Raw genomic sequence first — 15,172 nt, forward strand, 5'->3', positions numbered from 1 at the left:
CTGATACAGCCAGAAAGTGAATACTATAAGAAAAGACTGGTACTTTAGCCTGAGGAAGGGGATGGGAGCATCTACGTGGTAGAAGAGACCAAGACTGTAGTTTATGGCAAAGTGCTTAAGTCAGACTAGTCATGAAGCCCTTGCCTAATAAACTGAAAAACTTTGATTTGCAAAGATATGTGTAAGTTTAGACAGACCCAGTGTAACTTCAGGCTAGGAAGTGAGCAAAAAGTGTCAAACATCATTTGTTTTACATGTACAGGATATATATATAAAGTGATAGTTCATCTCAATCAGATGAACAGAGGCCCCATGTTATTTTATTTCATTATCTCTTGCAATCTGAAATATGTCAGTCTTAAATGAGCAAGTACTTGACTTCTTAGTCCCTATGTTTAAAGGACATTTTTGAGATGGAAAAATTTGAGTAAAATTGTGAATTGGTGCTTCAAGAAAGTGTTTTCCCTGGCATGTTTCTATCAACTGATTTCATAAAGGCTGAATTTCATATAGTCTTTCTAGGTTGTAGTTGTGCAGTACATCTGTGTAGCTAATGCAGAGTCAGCCTCCATTAATTTTAAAAGCTTAAAATTGCTGAGAAAACTAGAAAGGAGTTAGAGCAATTAGTGGTCTTTCAGTATGGGATTTTCTAGTTGTATCTTAACTGCAGTAGTAGAAAAATAAGCTATTCCAAGCTTCAGTTTTGTTTGTTTAAACTTTGTGTCAGACCTATTGAGTTACAATAGTGTTCAGTCTCCTTAAACTGAACAAATCGTTATTCATCTGTAGCGGCTAATTGCTGGGGAATAGTTTGAGTCATTCTTACAGATGCAGGGCCTGAGTAACCATTTGATATATGGAGATATAAGGAAATAGTTGCAAAAGAAATATGTGCTGTATAACTATGATATTGAATGGTGAAACATTTTGCTCTTAAAACCTGTTGCTCCCTTATCTTTCTTAACATCTTGCTAGTGACCTTGGTTTCACAACAGAGAACTGGCCCCCTTTCTCCCATTACTGATCATGTTATTTAGTAAAGACACACAGTCCTAAGTGTGTGTATGCCTTTGTACTTCACATCATGAATTGCTAAAGAATTTAAGAAGTGGGGGCAGCAGTATACTTTGAAGAGTATAAAAAATACATTAACAAAATGCCAGCGAGATAAATAATAATTCAGAATTGAAATAAATCATTCACTTGGCAGTATGCAAAAGGTTGCTTCAGAGTTTTGTCCTACAGCACAATAATATTGTAAATAAGGAACAGAATACATTCAGCTCTAACTATGTAATGAAGATTATTTGAAAGAAATTGTGCCTGTATTTTTCATGACCATTATAAAGCTTTGTTTGTGAGCTCATTTGTCTGATTCAATTTGTGTTTAAACAGGAAAAAAAATACTACAATAGTGTTTCTGGTGAAAATTCCTAGCTTAGACTTCCTATGTTGCTTACATTCTCATGATAAATTCTGCTATATGGTTATTTTATCATTTCAGTCGGTGCACATACAAAATGCTTCCTGCCCCAAGTACCTTAAACTTCCTTTGTTTAGGTAGAGATGGTGTTTCAGGTAGCTTTTGGCTTGGGAAGTGTGCAAGTAGAGGGCCAACATCTCAATATTGGTTCCTTCATCCTTCTGCAAAGATAATATCACTGGGTAAATCATGATTTGGTTTGAACTCTAAATGAAATTAAAATATACAAGATTCCTGGCCTTATAACTTGAAATTAAAATAAGCAGGATTCATGGCCTTATTGCCCTTAAATTATAACTGGGACTAAAAGGTAGCTGCTACCTGCCATATGGCCTTTTAATGTTAAGGGATTTTTGTCTACCTTTTATGAGTTCTAGAAACTGAAATAATAAAGTGTTCAGGCTTTTGGTAAAACATACAGACTTATGTTTTGCTGCCCCACCCCCCCCCCCTTCATTTAGGAATTTTTAACCTGTTTATTACCATGACCCTGCTGAAAGCTTGAGTTACAGTTATGTCTTGTTGGAAAGCTCATACGTCCTTAAGGGTTAAAGATAGCATGGGCATTCTGCCAACTCCATTTCTGAACTCCTCTGCCCTTTACTGGTATGTATCAAAAGTAATATTTGGTATCCATCTAGAATAATAGCCTTTCAACCTCTCACATTCAGATGGGTTTGGGTTTTAACTTATTTTTATTGATATAAATTATGAATTTATATGAACATTGAAATTGTTGTATTGTGCAAAGATTACTTCCATATTTTTTTTCCCTGGACAGCATCTGGCTCATTGAAGTGCTGATCCTTCTACGCATGTATGTACAGACTGTACTGGGCTTGCATGGCAAGGTTTTGATTGCAGGGGGCTGCAACGATGGCTTCTGTTAGAAGCTGTTAGAATCTTCCTCTGTGTCTGACAGAGCCAATACCAGCCGGCTCTAAGACAGACCCACTGCTGGCCAAGGCTGAGCCCATCGGCAGTGGTGGTAACACCTCTAGGACAACATCTTTAAGAAGGGAAAAAAGTTACTGCACAACAGTGGGAGAGAGGAGTGAGAATATGAGAGAGCAATGACTTTGCAGACACCAAGGTCAGTGAAGGAGGGGATGAGGTGTTCCAGGTGCCAGGGCAGAGATTCCACTGCAGCCCATGGAGGCCCATGGTGGAGCAGATACCTACCTGCAGCCTGTGATGGACCTTATGCTGGAGCAGGGGGATGCCCAAAGGAGACTGTGACCCTGTAGAAAGCTCGTGCTGGAGCAGGTTTGCTGGCAGAACTTGAGACCCCATGGGGGATCCATGCTGGAACCATCTGTTCCTGAAAGATTGCACCCATGGCAGCGACCCATACTGGAGCAGTTTGTGAAGATCTGCACCTCATAGGAAGGACTCGCATTGGAGAAATTTGTGGAGGATTGTGTCCCTTTTGAGGGACCCCATGCTGGGGAAGGGGAAGAGTGTGAGGAGTCCTCCTGTTGAGAAGGAAAGAGCATCAGAAACAACGTGTGATGAACTGATTTTAACCTGTTCCCTGTCCCTGTACCACTGAGGGGGAGGAGGTAGAGAAAATAAGGAGTAAAGTTGAAGGTGGAAAGAAGGGGAGGGGTGCGAAAAGGTGTTTTTAAGGTTTGGTTTTGTTTCTCATTACCCTACTCTGACTGGAAATAAATTCATTTCCCAAAGTTGTGTCTGTTGCCTGTGATGACGACTGGTCAATGCTCTTTCCTTGTCCTTATCTCAACCCACAAGCCTTTCATTGTATTTTTCTCTTCCCTGTCCAGCTGAGGAGGGCAGGGAGAGGGCAGCTTTAGTGTGTACCTGGCATCCAGCCAGGGTATACCCACCATACAGGCAAACTATTTTGCTTGAAACTTAAACAGTTGTTGGGTTTGCCTGGGCTTCAGCTTAAAGTACCAAAAATCACTGCCTTCCAATACTTAGTAGTTTAAAGAACAAGGGCTTTCAGTCAGATTGTCCATTGGCATGCCATTTGTTTTTGCTGGCTTATTGCTATAAGCACAATTAGATGAGACTGTAGCTCAAATGGATATGACAGCACTTGTCATACATATGATGGCACAATTCTCAATGATTTTTGTAATTTTTTGTTTCAGAAGTTAGAAAATGTAAACTGAGTTGCCTTTATTATTTAGCAAAGGTTCATTTTACTTGATAGATTGGAAAAATACATTTGAAGACATCTTACAGGTATACCCATTTATGATATTGTTCCTGACTTTCTTGCAGAATGTTAATCACATATTAAAAAATATTTATCTAGCAATTGCTAGATATTTTGCTTTTTTAAAATAGTATAACTTTTTGCTTTTAGCCTATATGCACAACTGCAAATTCATTTAAAGTGCACCAACATTACTATCAAAAAGGATTTGCTATGATCTGTGGCATGACTTAACTTATAAGACAACTTTTTAAATCTCTGGGTTGGGGGGGAAGGGGGAAGAAGTTACATCCTTAAATTGTACATAAAAAAGTACTAAAGTAAAATGGTGTAGTAAGAGATTTAATAAGCTTTACAGTTCAGTAGTTAACACTGCATTAAGACTGTGTATTCTCATTTTAAAAACAGAAATATCCTTCTGTCCCTCAGGCTACAATCATCACATTTAGCCAAAGATTTCAGACTTTGTTGTTGTTGTTGTTGTTTGTTTTGTTTGGGGTTGTTTTTAGAAGGTAATATTGCTTTCTCTGTCAGTTTCCCCATTTCTAACAGTTCCAGTAGCTAGAGTACCACAGTTGCCCTTAACTCCAAACTTCAGATAGGGATTTTGAACAGTATCAGAACCAGGGAGTCTTGCATTTTGACATAGGAAGATACTCTTGCTGCAAGTCTTCAAATGTAAATTTACAGAAGAACGGTAATGGTGATGGCCAATTCTCTTTATTTTCCCCTGCTACCTGCTCTAGCTGCCTACATTCTGTTTCCCCAATACTTAAGTGAAGAGGTGATTGAGATTGTGGTAGTCCCCAGTTTGTGAAAACACTTTGGCTAAAAGTTAGGTGTGCGCATTGAGGGGTTCCACAGGGCCCAATGATACTGCTGTATTTAAATTGGGCTTGTGCAGGTGCTGACTATTTTACCAAATATTTAAGGGTTGTCTTCACCCCAGAAAGAGACTCTATAATGGCAGTGTGATCAAAAGCTGCTCCATCAATGGAAATGCTAATTTAGCTGGGCTTCTTCAGGATCCTTTCTAGCACCATGTCAAATTCAGAGGAAGCTGGAGTGCCAGAAAAAATATGCCCCTGGTAAGATCAGATGAAACAGAGCCATAAGATATTTTTGAAATAGCAGTGGGCAGAAGGTCCTGTGCTTAGGAGAAGTCCATTATGTAGCTGGTTGCAATTTTCTACCTGTACCTTGTCTTACTCCCACTAGTTTACCCAAGGTACTTGTAAATTCCATTTCCCCACTTTGCTTATTAACCTCAGGCTGACTTAAGAATTAACAGAATAGAGCTGTTTCTGGATGGTTTCAGCCTGTCTGAGGATGATTTTGCTCAAGTTCAGTTCCCCGTCCTATGCCACCTCAGCAGCTGGCTCTTCTTAACTGTGTGTGCAGGCTGCTCCTCCAAAGCTCTATCACAAACTGCAGGGTTTCCTTTTTCTCAGGCTTTGCCAATCTCCTCACAAGCTCAATTTTTCTTTACTGTCTGCTGTTCCTGAAATACCCACCCACCGTTTTCCTCCCTCATTCACAATTTCCCACGGACCTGTACCTTCCTTATCTCACTCCCACCTATTCTTTCACTTAGTAAATAAACAGAAGAGAGTAGTGGAAGTAAGAGCAGAAGAAATCCACTCTTATCTCCTGTCTAACTTTGCTGCAACCTCATGCTTGAAGATATAGTATTTGTTCTTACAGAAGCTTCTATGTTTAACTTTCACCGCTTTTTTTCATGGAAAACTTGCAGAAGCGCAGAATGGGTAAGCTTGGAAGGGGCCTTGGGAGTAGTCCTACATATACTCATGTAGTCCTACAGCCGTGCTCAGACCTTGAGCAAGTTACTTATGCCCATGTTGTTTGATGAAGACTGTACAGTCTCTTAGAAAACCTGTTCCAGTGTTGGACCTCACTGTAGTAAAGGAAACATAAAATGCTATTTTTAAGAGGAATTTCCTGTATTTCAGTGTTCACATTGTCTTTAATACTACCACTGAGCACTTCTCAGAAGAATCTGAGTGTCCTTAGCCTCCCCGTCAGGTATTTCTGCACATGAAGATTTGTACCTCTACCACACTCCAGGCTTTCTCTTAAGGCAAAATCTTTCGCCTGTCTTGTTCCGGAATCCTTGTACCCTCTGTAAAATCAGAGTTAAGTCTGAGCTCCATGACCCCTGAGATGCGCTTTTGTAGTGTTTCTGTTCATAGTATTCTCTCCCCTCTCCAACTAGTATTTATAGCTATAAAAAAGTGCAAAATATTTGGGACTGAACAGCCCTACAGGACAAGACTGTTTTCCTGTAAGTGACTTGTGTGGGCTATAGCGGTTAATGATGTGATGGTTTAAGAGTGGAAAAAAAAAATAAAAAAGTGTTTTGAATGGTGTCTTAGAAGAACAGTGACCAGAATATCACCCATCCATCATTAACCAGTACCTGTTATCTTAGTGTTTGCTTAGCTACATCTCAATGGGTTCCTAACATAGACCATTTTTGTTTTATTGTCTTTTGTATTTATTTCACATTTACCAGCTGTGAGGTTGCCTCTGCCCTAGCAACTTTTCCCTTCAGGGAGTGTCTGTCAGATGTATTTCATGGCTTGAGACATGAGGCCAGTCAAGCAGCTGCTCTGACCAAACAGATTCTTTGCCAGTTAGAAGACTAGCTTTTTTAAAATTCACATTAACTTCTTTTTCCAAACAAGTTGCCATTGTCATTGCTGTAACGTTATGGAATTCTAAATTGAGTCATTGGATAAATAAAAAGTTGTAACTTGATGGATGCAAACCTTGAGGTGAAAAAGGCTTTTTTTTTTTTAATTCACAAAGCACTTAGATACATGTGTTTATTACCATTACACTTTGCAAGCAAACTTACTGTAGATTTTTATGGTAAAAAGGTGCATCTTGAAATTCATATGTAGTAGCTGTCATTTAACAGAGCAAAGAATGAAGGACTTCTTAGCTTACATACATTCTGTTCTGATTTCTCTCGCTCCTCTTTCACCTTCACCGCACAAAATGTTTACAGACAGATGTACTCAAATTTCAGTTACTTTTCTTTCATGTAACCGTATTACAAGAATTATTTTTGCTGGGATGCTACAAACTTCACTGGTCATCTGCAGTGGGATCAGGAAGCCTCTCACATCTATGTTTATGGATACTTTTCCATGGTAGTTTCTACATTCAGCGAGTACAGGAGAGGAAAAGGGATTCAGAGGAACAGACAGGAATCACAGATTATCTGAGGTGATTTTATTTGTGTTCTGGTCACAAACTCAGACCTGTAAGTTCCAGCCTCAGTCTGCAAGTTTGCATCAGCACCCGGCAAGGTGTGGAGGTTGGTAGCCCTGCACTGGTACTGAAGCAGTAGCAAGCTGCTTGAACTCACCTCTGTCTCTGCTGTTATTCATGTGCATGTTCTGATCAATATTTGATAGCATAATTGGTTGAAGAGAGATCAGCTGCTCTGTTTGGAAATAAGACAATAAAGCTGAAATGGTTACTTGATTCTCAAGTGAGAAGTGTCCCAAGGTACCTTATTTTAAATGGATGCTGTTGAACATAATCCTGAAGAAAATACAAAGATGTGGGGGAATTTTCCACTTTGAAATTTAGAAGTATATATCTGGCCTTCTGTCATCTTGATATAAATCGAGATCTGACATTTGCCTAAAATAAGCCTCTAGATGTAGCACATCTGCATATATTTCCTTGTTTCTTTTGATCTACTCATGCCCTCTGCAATTTGACAAATAAATTTCCATTGATTTTTATATTTCAAAGAGATTTAGCTTGAATAAGTGAAGAAATATGTTCTGCTTTGTTATGGATTTTTCATTGTGCACTACAGATTTGGAAATGGCAAATATGTTGTTAGAAACAAGAGCGGTGGGCCATAACATGATCTCTAGACTGTATCTGAAAAAGTCTGCTTAGCTTAATTGAAGGCAACTAGCCACTCAATTCAAAAGTACCTGATTAATATCAGCTTTACCAGACCTTGGCGGAACTCTCTTCACTTTGGTACTTGTAGGCGTCATACCAGGAATTCACTAGTTGCATCATTTTGAGGTGAAAACAAAAAATACTTGCATATTCCAGCTTTAAAAACCTCTCCGGGCTGCAGGACCAATTCTTTTTTTCTGCTGCCTTCTCATGTGGTTGATATGTACTGGTGTAACAAGGGAGGGGGGAAATTGCTACCATTTTAAACCGGTACTTTTGCCCCTGTTCAATAGAAACTTAGTCACGTGATTAGAATATTTGTAAATAACGAGTTATAAAATGTCTTAAGCTTTTTTTCAGAGTGTTGTTCAAGGCCAGGTCGAACAGGTCTTTGAGCAACCTGGTCTAGTGGAAGGCGTCCCTGCCCATGGCGGGGGGTTGGAACTGGATAAGCTTTAAGGTCCCTTCCAACCCAAACCATCTGATGATTGCCTATGGGAAGCTCCCTGACGGCCGGGCATGAGCTCAGGAAGCAGTGTGTCATCACCCCCAACGCTAAGCCTATTTCCCCAAACGCACTTTACACAGGTTGTTGGTCCCCTCCACGTGAAGAGGGCGGCGAGCAGCCCCGGGGCCGCCCCTCCCGTGCTTGTGTGCCCGGCCCTTCCTGCCGCCGCCCCGCGGATCATGACCGGCTGGGGCCGCTACCTCCGCCAGACTCGGTCGCTTGGCAACACGGCGGACGCGGCGAGACACGCGGCCATGGCCTCCAAGGGGAGCAAGAAGAAGGAGTTGGGCAGCCGCCCCAGCTCCATGACGCTGGGCGTCTTCGCCAAAGAGTAGGAGTCCCAAGGGGAAAGGAGGAAGGGCGCGGGAGACACGGCAGGGTGCCGCGCGGACCCCGCGGCTTCCCGGCGCCTTCCTCAGGCCTGGGCGGCCATTGAGGTCCGCGGCCGGTAGGGCTGGGCGGCCCGCTGCGGTTTGGTGCCACCTTCTGCCCTCCTGCACCGCGGCCTTGTCGCCGGCGGTGCAGGCTGGACACCGGTGCTTGCAAACGGTGCACGCTGAGAAAGTTTGCTTGCGCAAGTGGGTGTTTGATTAAAAGCTGTTTCAGTGGATGGTGTGGGCTTAGCTGTTACTGGGTATTGGCATATTGTGTTTGTTTGAATGGAAGGCCGTGCGGAAGTTCTGTTTCCTTCGTCTTGTGGTACTGCTTGCGTGGGCTTGGGCGGGTGGGGCCTTGTGGTAGTGGAAGGTGTCTCTGCCCATGGCACGGGGTTGGAACTAGATGAGCTTTAAAGTCCCTGCCAACCCAAACCATTCTTACATGATTCTCACACACCTGCCTGGTTGCATCATCCCACCGGTGGGATACCCTGTGTGTCCATCACCTGGCCCAGTGGTCCGGGTGCCTTGGGCCTGGGTGCAGCAATAGGAGAGAGGAGATGATGGAACATCGGGTACGCAGGTGGGTGACTGGCTTTGTGGTGCGGGTGTTTTGGTATGCGAAGGGCAGCATGTTGGCTGCAGTTTGCAGTGTGAAGTGTTTGACTTGACCGTCAGGAGCAGGTAGAAGTTGAGTGTTTGCTGAAATGGCTGTTTGGGTTTAAAAGAACCCCAAAACTGTGATTTGTGACAGTAATTTGGGGAATACACACCTTCAGTTTTTATCAGAGGAACTATGCTAGCAGAAGTTTCTTGGGCAAAATGCTTAATAACTCTGGTAGCACATCGGTTTCATTTGCAGAAGGGAAATAAATACAGCCTTAAGTGTTTGCTTTATGTTGTAATGAATGTGGGGAAATTAAGTGTTAAAATAATAATTCTTCCTATTAATTCCTTAAATATTTTAGTGTAAGTAGCATCTCTTGAGGTATTTTAAAATGATTTACTGTTTGCTAGGTATGCCATGTGAATTTGTATATTTCTGTGAATGTGTGAACTTCTTCCTGCAAAGACAAATAAATAAATAGAAAACATTGACTTTCTTTCACTGCTGCTAGTTGTTTCACTTTTGACCTGTGAGTTCTACTTTGTGTTTTGAGCAGCTTTTTCATCCAAAAGCCTGAATGTATGTTACTAGAAGGATTCAAATGAAAAAGAACTATGTGCTCATGCGCTTTTCTTCTTTTTCATGCCTTAGATAAAGGCTTCAGTTTTATCACTTATTTCTCTCCTTAAACCAGTCTTCAAATGCCTCTTCATTCTTATTCTGTATCCAGCCGTTGCTACAAAGTAGTTTCTTATTTCCTATTTTCACACTTCTGTTTGTATTTTACACCTTGGTTGCCATTGTGATAACTTTTCTGTTGTGGCAGGCAGCCAGGATCTCCAATTCCCCCCTTCTCCTCACTGCATCCGTTTGCTTACTAACTTATTTTGTTTGTTTGTTTTGGCCACAGCTGTGCAGCTGCTCATATTGACTGCTTCAAGGAGTTTATATATATTTATTCTGTCAGTATCTAAACTGTCACGTTTGTTTTTTAGCACCGTGAGAGAGAAAGAAGTATTTTCTTATTTCCCAGTGTATATGAAACTGAATAGGCTGTCATCCAAAAGACTTTGTCCAGTATTTCAGGTTTTGTCCCCTAAGAGGCATTCTTACATTGTGAGATTTTCAAGCTGTTTCATTAAATTTAGATGTCTGTCTTTTTTGGAGAGTCTGCTTTTCTAGTAAAATTGTTAATTCTTTCCTGTATCATACATAATAACTTGTAAAAGAATCATTCTTATGACAGGAGGTTTTGTATTAGAATATCTAGAACAGTATCTGTCTTTTTCTGTAGTACATTATTACTTCAGGCTTTATTAAATAAGACCATGATGGAGAAATCAGATTAGCAAATTGTTTTCCCAGCGTCAACTGAGATTAGAATATTTAATTAGAAACTATTTGAATGGTATTAAGGTTTATTGAAAGGCCTCTGAAATGCAAACTAGGAGATATGCTCACGTTGTATTTGAAATCTCATGTTGGACCTGAAGGACAGGAGACATGATTTGTCTCTCATTCTACGGTTATTAACTAATTGTATTGGATCTAATGTCTAACATATGCCAATGTTAATCCAGTGTCTGCTACAATTGAAGCACAGGAATGTTTACTCACTTCACTAAAGCTATTTTACATAAAGTATAGTAGTTTGAAAATGTTGTAAGGGTGACTTTGTGACTTATGGTACTAGACTACGGGAGAAACTATTCCAATAATCTGATTGTAATGCAAAACTTCTATAACACAGAATACATATAGCTTGTATTATTTTTTTTTCATTAAGCCTATAACTTCTGTTTAAACTGTATCACGTCTTTTGGGTTTATCTGCTCTGCCACTGTGATATAGAGTGCCTTTGTTATAAACAGGATATTTCAGTGTATGTGCTAAACACATTTTCATATGACATCTTACTGTCCTGAAAGTTACTCAGGCATATGAAGAGATGAGGTGATCCTTTTTTAAAAAAATAAAAATCAATAAATGAAAATGAATAATCTTATTTGATAGAACAGCTTTTAGTATGCACACCTACTTCTGTTTGTATCAATTAACACTTATATTCATATATCTATTACCAGAAATGCTGGTAATGTAAAAGGGGAAATGAGAAAATCTGTGACATGAAAAATCTAAACTTGCAGCACCTCTGATACTGATTTTCCAACTAACCTATCCCTGCTCACTTTTTATCATTCTGAAATATTGTTAAGGCCATTTGGATGGATGGATGGATGGATGGATGGATGGATGGATGGATGGATGGATGGATGGATGGATGGATGGAAAAATGTTGTTTTAAGACCAATGCATCTCTTTCCAAGTTCAGCAGCTGATCTGATAAACCTTCTCATTTAAAATGTCAGGAAAAATGTTGCTTTAGCATGTGTTGAGCTGTAGATAATCAATTTAAATAAAAGAAAGCTAGTAACAGCTTATTCTAAACTTATCTGTAAATTTTGTCTTGAAATGAAAATTTTACAGAAGAAGTAGCCCCATTTTCTCACAAAACAGAGAATGGTGCTGTACTATGTAATCCTGTGACTCAGTCCTCATTTTGGTTGGTAGTTCCTGTGCTGAACAGATTGCTCTATGTTTCCACAGGTAATGATTTTCTTCAAATAGTAGGCAAATATTGGTAGTCATCATAAATGTTTTATCAAAGGCAGCTTACCAAGTTGTCTTTTTTTAGTGGGTTGTGGAGATTGGAAATGAATCGTACACAAATACTGTAAGACTGGAGTTGTGTTCATTGGAGATATGACAGTTACTTACTAGATATTTCCTTGACATCTATTTATGTTAATTGTTACCAAGCTTGTTCAGTGCGTTTGTGACTGTCAGCTTCTACTGTACAAATTTTGTATAAGTCTGTGAGAACTTAGGTAATTTTACTATCCCTGTGTCTGAAAGAGGAGTGGGATGTTCACAGGCTGCCTGGGAATATGTTGTCCTGAAAGTTTAGTGTTCTGTGGTAATTGCAAGCTAGGTTTTCCCTGAAGATCTTTGCTTTATTTTTGAACACAACTTGCAGTTGCAGGGATAAAAATGTCAAAAAAAATTTATCTTTTGTCTAATACTGTCTTTTTGATACTAAGTACTACTCACTCGCTTTTATATTTCTCAATTGAAATACTGAATAGAAATATCAGTAGTATAAAAAAGAAGAACAGGTAATAGTTTTTAGAAATAATTTGTAAAAAAATCACCCTGAGAGCTGTCAGTGTTTACCACTAAGAATTACAGTGTTATAATTTCAACTGTTGTGGATAATGTTAATGCAGAAGCCCTCTGAGAGTAATGTGTACAAACACATCTGGACAATATATCTCGCTAACCTTGAAATTACTTTGCTTGATTTCCAGTGAGATGAGGCTTCTTTTTTCCCCCATAAATGCTTACAACAGTCAGCAGAGTACATCTGCATTATTGGTGGATATATTGCAGTGCTGCAGTGGGACCTTGGAAGCATACAGAGAAAGCAGGTAGACTCATTCAAAAGGTAGTGGACTCAGCCAGACTTTGCATGGGTGTCTCTTCATTCCTGCTTTTTAATTAGGTAGTATTTCCCTTCAGGAGCTAGCCAGGTTGCTAGAGATGACAGGCTGAAGAGCTCAAAAGAGCTGCTGTTCTAATAGCTTTTCTTAATTGAAACATTAGAGGCTACTGAGAATCTGATCTTTCCCAGGTTTCACTGGCCATAGTGAATAGGAATTGATGTCTTTGTTGGCACTGAAAAGAGATTCTGGCTAGTAAGAATGGAGAATGTATTAAAATGCTTTTTAAATTACTTTGATGAAGCTCTATGCCATCAAACCCAATCTTTTGATTTAAACTTGAGCCATCAGCTTCTATCTGAATTTGGGTTTGGGATATTAGGGACAAAAGTGAGGAGTTGATAGTGCCAAGTGAGGCAAGTGATTTAGGGATAATTGTGGCACAGGCAGAGGTCACTGATGTAGAAGGGAAGGTCAGAGTGGTGCTGGAATTGTTTTCAGGGAGAGCAGTAACTTTGTGCTATATTTACTGCTGATGGATCCTTAAGAACCTGCAGAGACAGGCTGAAGCCTGGACTGCCTGGAGGAAGTGATTTAAGCTTAGCTATGTGCCTGATTGATTACGATGAGTAGCAGGTCACTGCACTGCTGTTGTACAGTGGATTGCTACCCCAAAGCCTAGGATTACCTAATGTTTGCTATTAAAATTAAAGGCTGGGACAGTAAGAACAGAAAAAATGCTGGCATTGCCAGTTCATACTTGAATTCCCATATGCCCAGGATAAGGATACAGCCAAGGCTTGTGACTGAGGTTTTATCCACTGCTAGCATGTCTTCCTCAAGTAACTGTTCTTAAGGTTTAGGCTGCAGCAGTGCTTTAGAGAATATAGACTTCAACAGATTACTCTTTTGGTGTTTGAGTAGGGCTCGCTAGATTGACTGAAGTTTGAGAATAGCAAGAACCTGAAGTTGCTTTTAGTGTTGTGCTGGAGCTCACGTTTGTTACCGTAAGTTTTAATTTTTTAATATAAAGAGTTACATGGAGTCATGGAACAAGTCTGCAGAAAAAAAATCCGCATTCCCCAGACATAGTAATGCTAGTGGATAAAGATGTTATGATCTTAGGTTCAATTTGGGTGAAGTTCTGTAGTTTATCATTGTTCTTCAGAACTTATTGCATCAATGTGCATCTGCAAACTCTCATTGTGCTATTGTACTAATACCTAAATTGTAATCTAAAAAAACAAATAGAGACATTCCTAAAGAGTTTGTGTTGTCCTTCCTGAGCATAAAGTGTGCGCTTTTCATTTGCTGTCTTTTATGGTCTATTTTTTGTACATAGCTCATATTTCCAAGGCCAGTATTTTTGTTAGTCTCAGAAGTAGAGTTAAGCACAGCTAGAATTTTTAGTGCTAACATTTGCTGGACAGAATGATGAAGATCTTGCTTTCACACCCTGTGCTTCATTTATTGTAATGTTACAGTATGTAAATACAGTACAACTTTATATAGTCAGTTTGTTAGTACTTATTTTTCCTTCTGCCTTTAATTTTTTTTTGTCTCATGCATTGTGGTGAGGCAAGGTATTATTTCCCAAGTAAATATGTTAAATGCATTAAAATTGCATATAAGCCAACCAGTAAGTTTAATTTTTTATTAACTTGATTACATTTTAATTAGGAAATTATGTATTCAAATTGCTTTTCCTAGTTAATTCTAATTAAAACAATGAGCCCCTGAGAGCTTAGCCTACCCTGATCTGTAGATTTCAAACTTCATGGACTCTTGGGCACAAAAACTTTAAGTTTGGTACCATTGGCAATATTACACTAAATGCTGTGCTCCCTACTGATCTTCGTTTTAGCTTTTTCTCTCTGTGGAACTCAAAGCAATGACAGAGGGTCCTGCAGGCAAACATGCTTCATGAGCCATTGGTTAGAGACTCTGCAATAGAAGTCTAGGCTTCTATTACAATGGACAGTATGATGAACAGTGTAATAGGGAAAAGCAGCTTTCAGTAGAACTATATAGCAGAAAAAGAGCTGACAAAAGAATAATAATAATTGTGCTTTGAAAGTGGAGAGCATCTTAAAATATCATGTTGGAGACGGTGTGTGCTATGGATTATTCATCTACTTAAGCAGAATGGTCTTCAGCTTCTCCTGTGAGCTCTCTGTAGCCACAGATGAAGAAATGGGATTTCTGGTTTTCTTATTAACGCCTGCTAAGTGCTTTGTAAATGAGTTGACCTAAATCCACAGAAGTACTGATGTGCTCTGCCATGCAGAGATTTTTAGTTCTTAGTTAATTATCCAGGTACCATAGAGAAGGCACAAAAAGATTTTACAGAAGCCAACAAGGAAGAAATGCCAAAGAAAGGAGCAAAGCACAAACCATGTTCTTAAAAAATACTTGAGTACCAGACTCTAGTGTGGAAAGAGATGCTGCAATCTTACCAGCATTCTTATAGCTGAATCTAAGGCCTGCTCAATCTTTTTAGCAGGGAGCACTAGAAGAAACAAACTCAGGGAAGTTAGTGGTTCCATAATTTCTAAGGTGCT

At 39.6% G+C, this 15,172-nt stretch overlaps 1 protein-coding gene across 1 annotated transcript in view; it reads left to right on the forward strand.

Annotated features, from left to right (window-relative positions):
• The first annotated feature begins 8,269 nt into the window (after window positions 1-8,269).
• The window catches only part of ADGB (androglobin), a 104,200-nt gene continuing 97,297 nt past the window's right edge, over window positions 8,270-15,172 (forward strand). The window contains exon 1 of the mRNA XM_065680511.1: window positions 8,270-8,458. Coding sequence (XP_065536583.1) covers window positions 8,307-8,458 — 152 coding nt within the window. The 5' untranslated portion in view covers window positions 8,270-8,306. The remainder of the gene's footprint in view (window positions 8,459-15,172) is intronic.

Source organism: Lathamus discolor, chromosome 5, assembly GCF_037157495.1.
Source record: "Lathamus discolor isolate bLatDis1 chromosome 5, bLatDis1.hap1, whole genome shotgun sequence".
Lineage (NCBI taxonomy): Eukaryota > Metazoa > Chordata > Aves > Psittaciformes > Psittacidae > Lathamus > Lathamus discolor.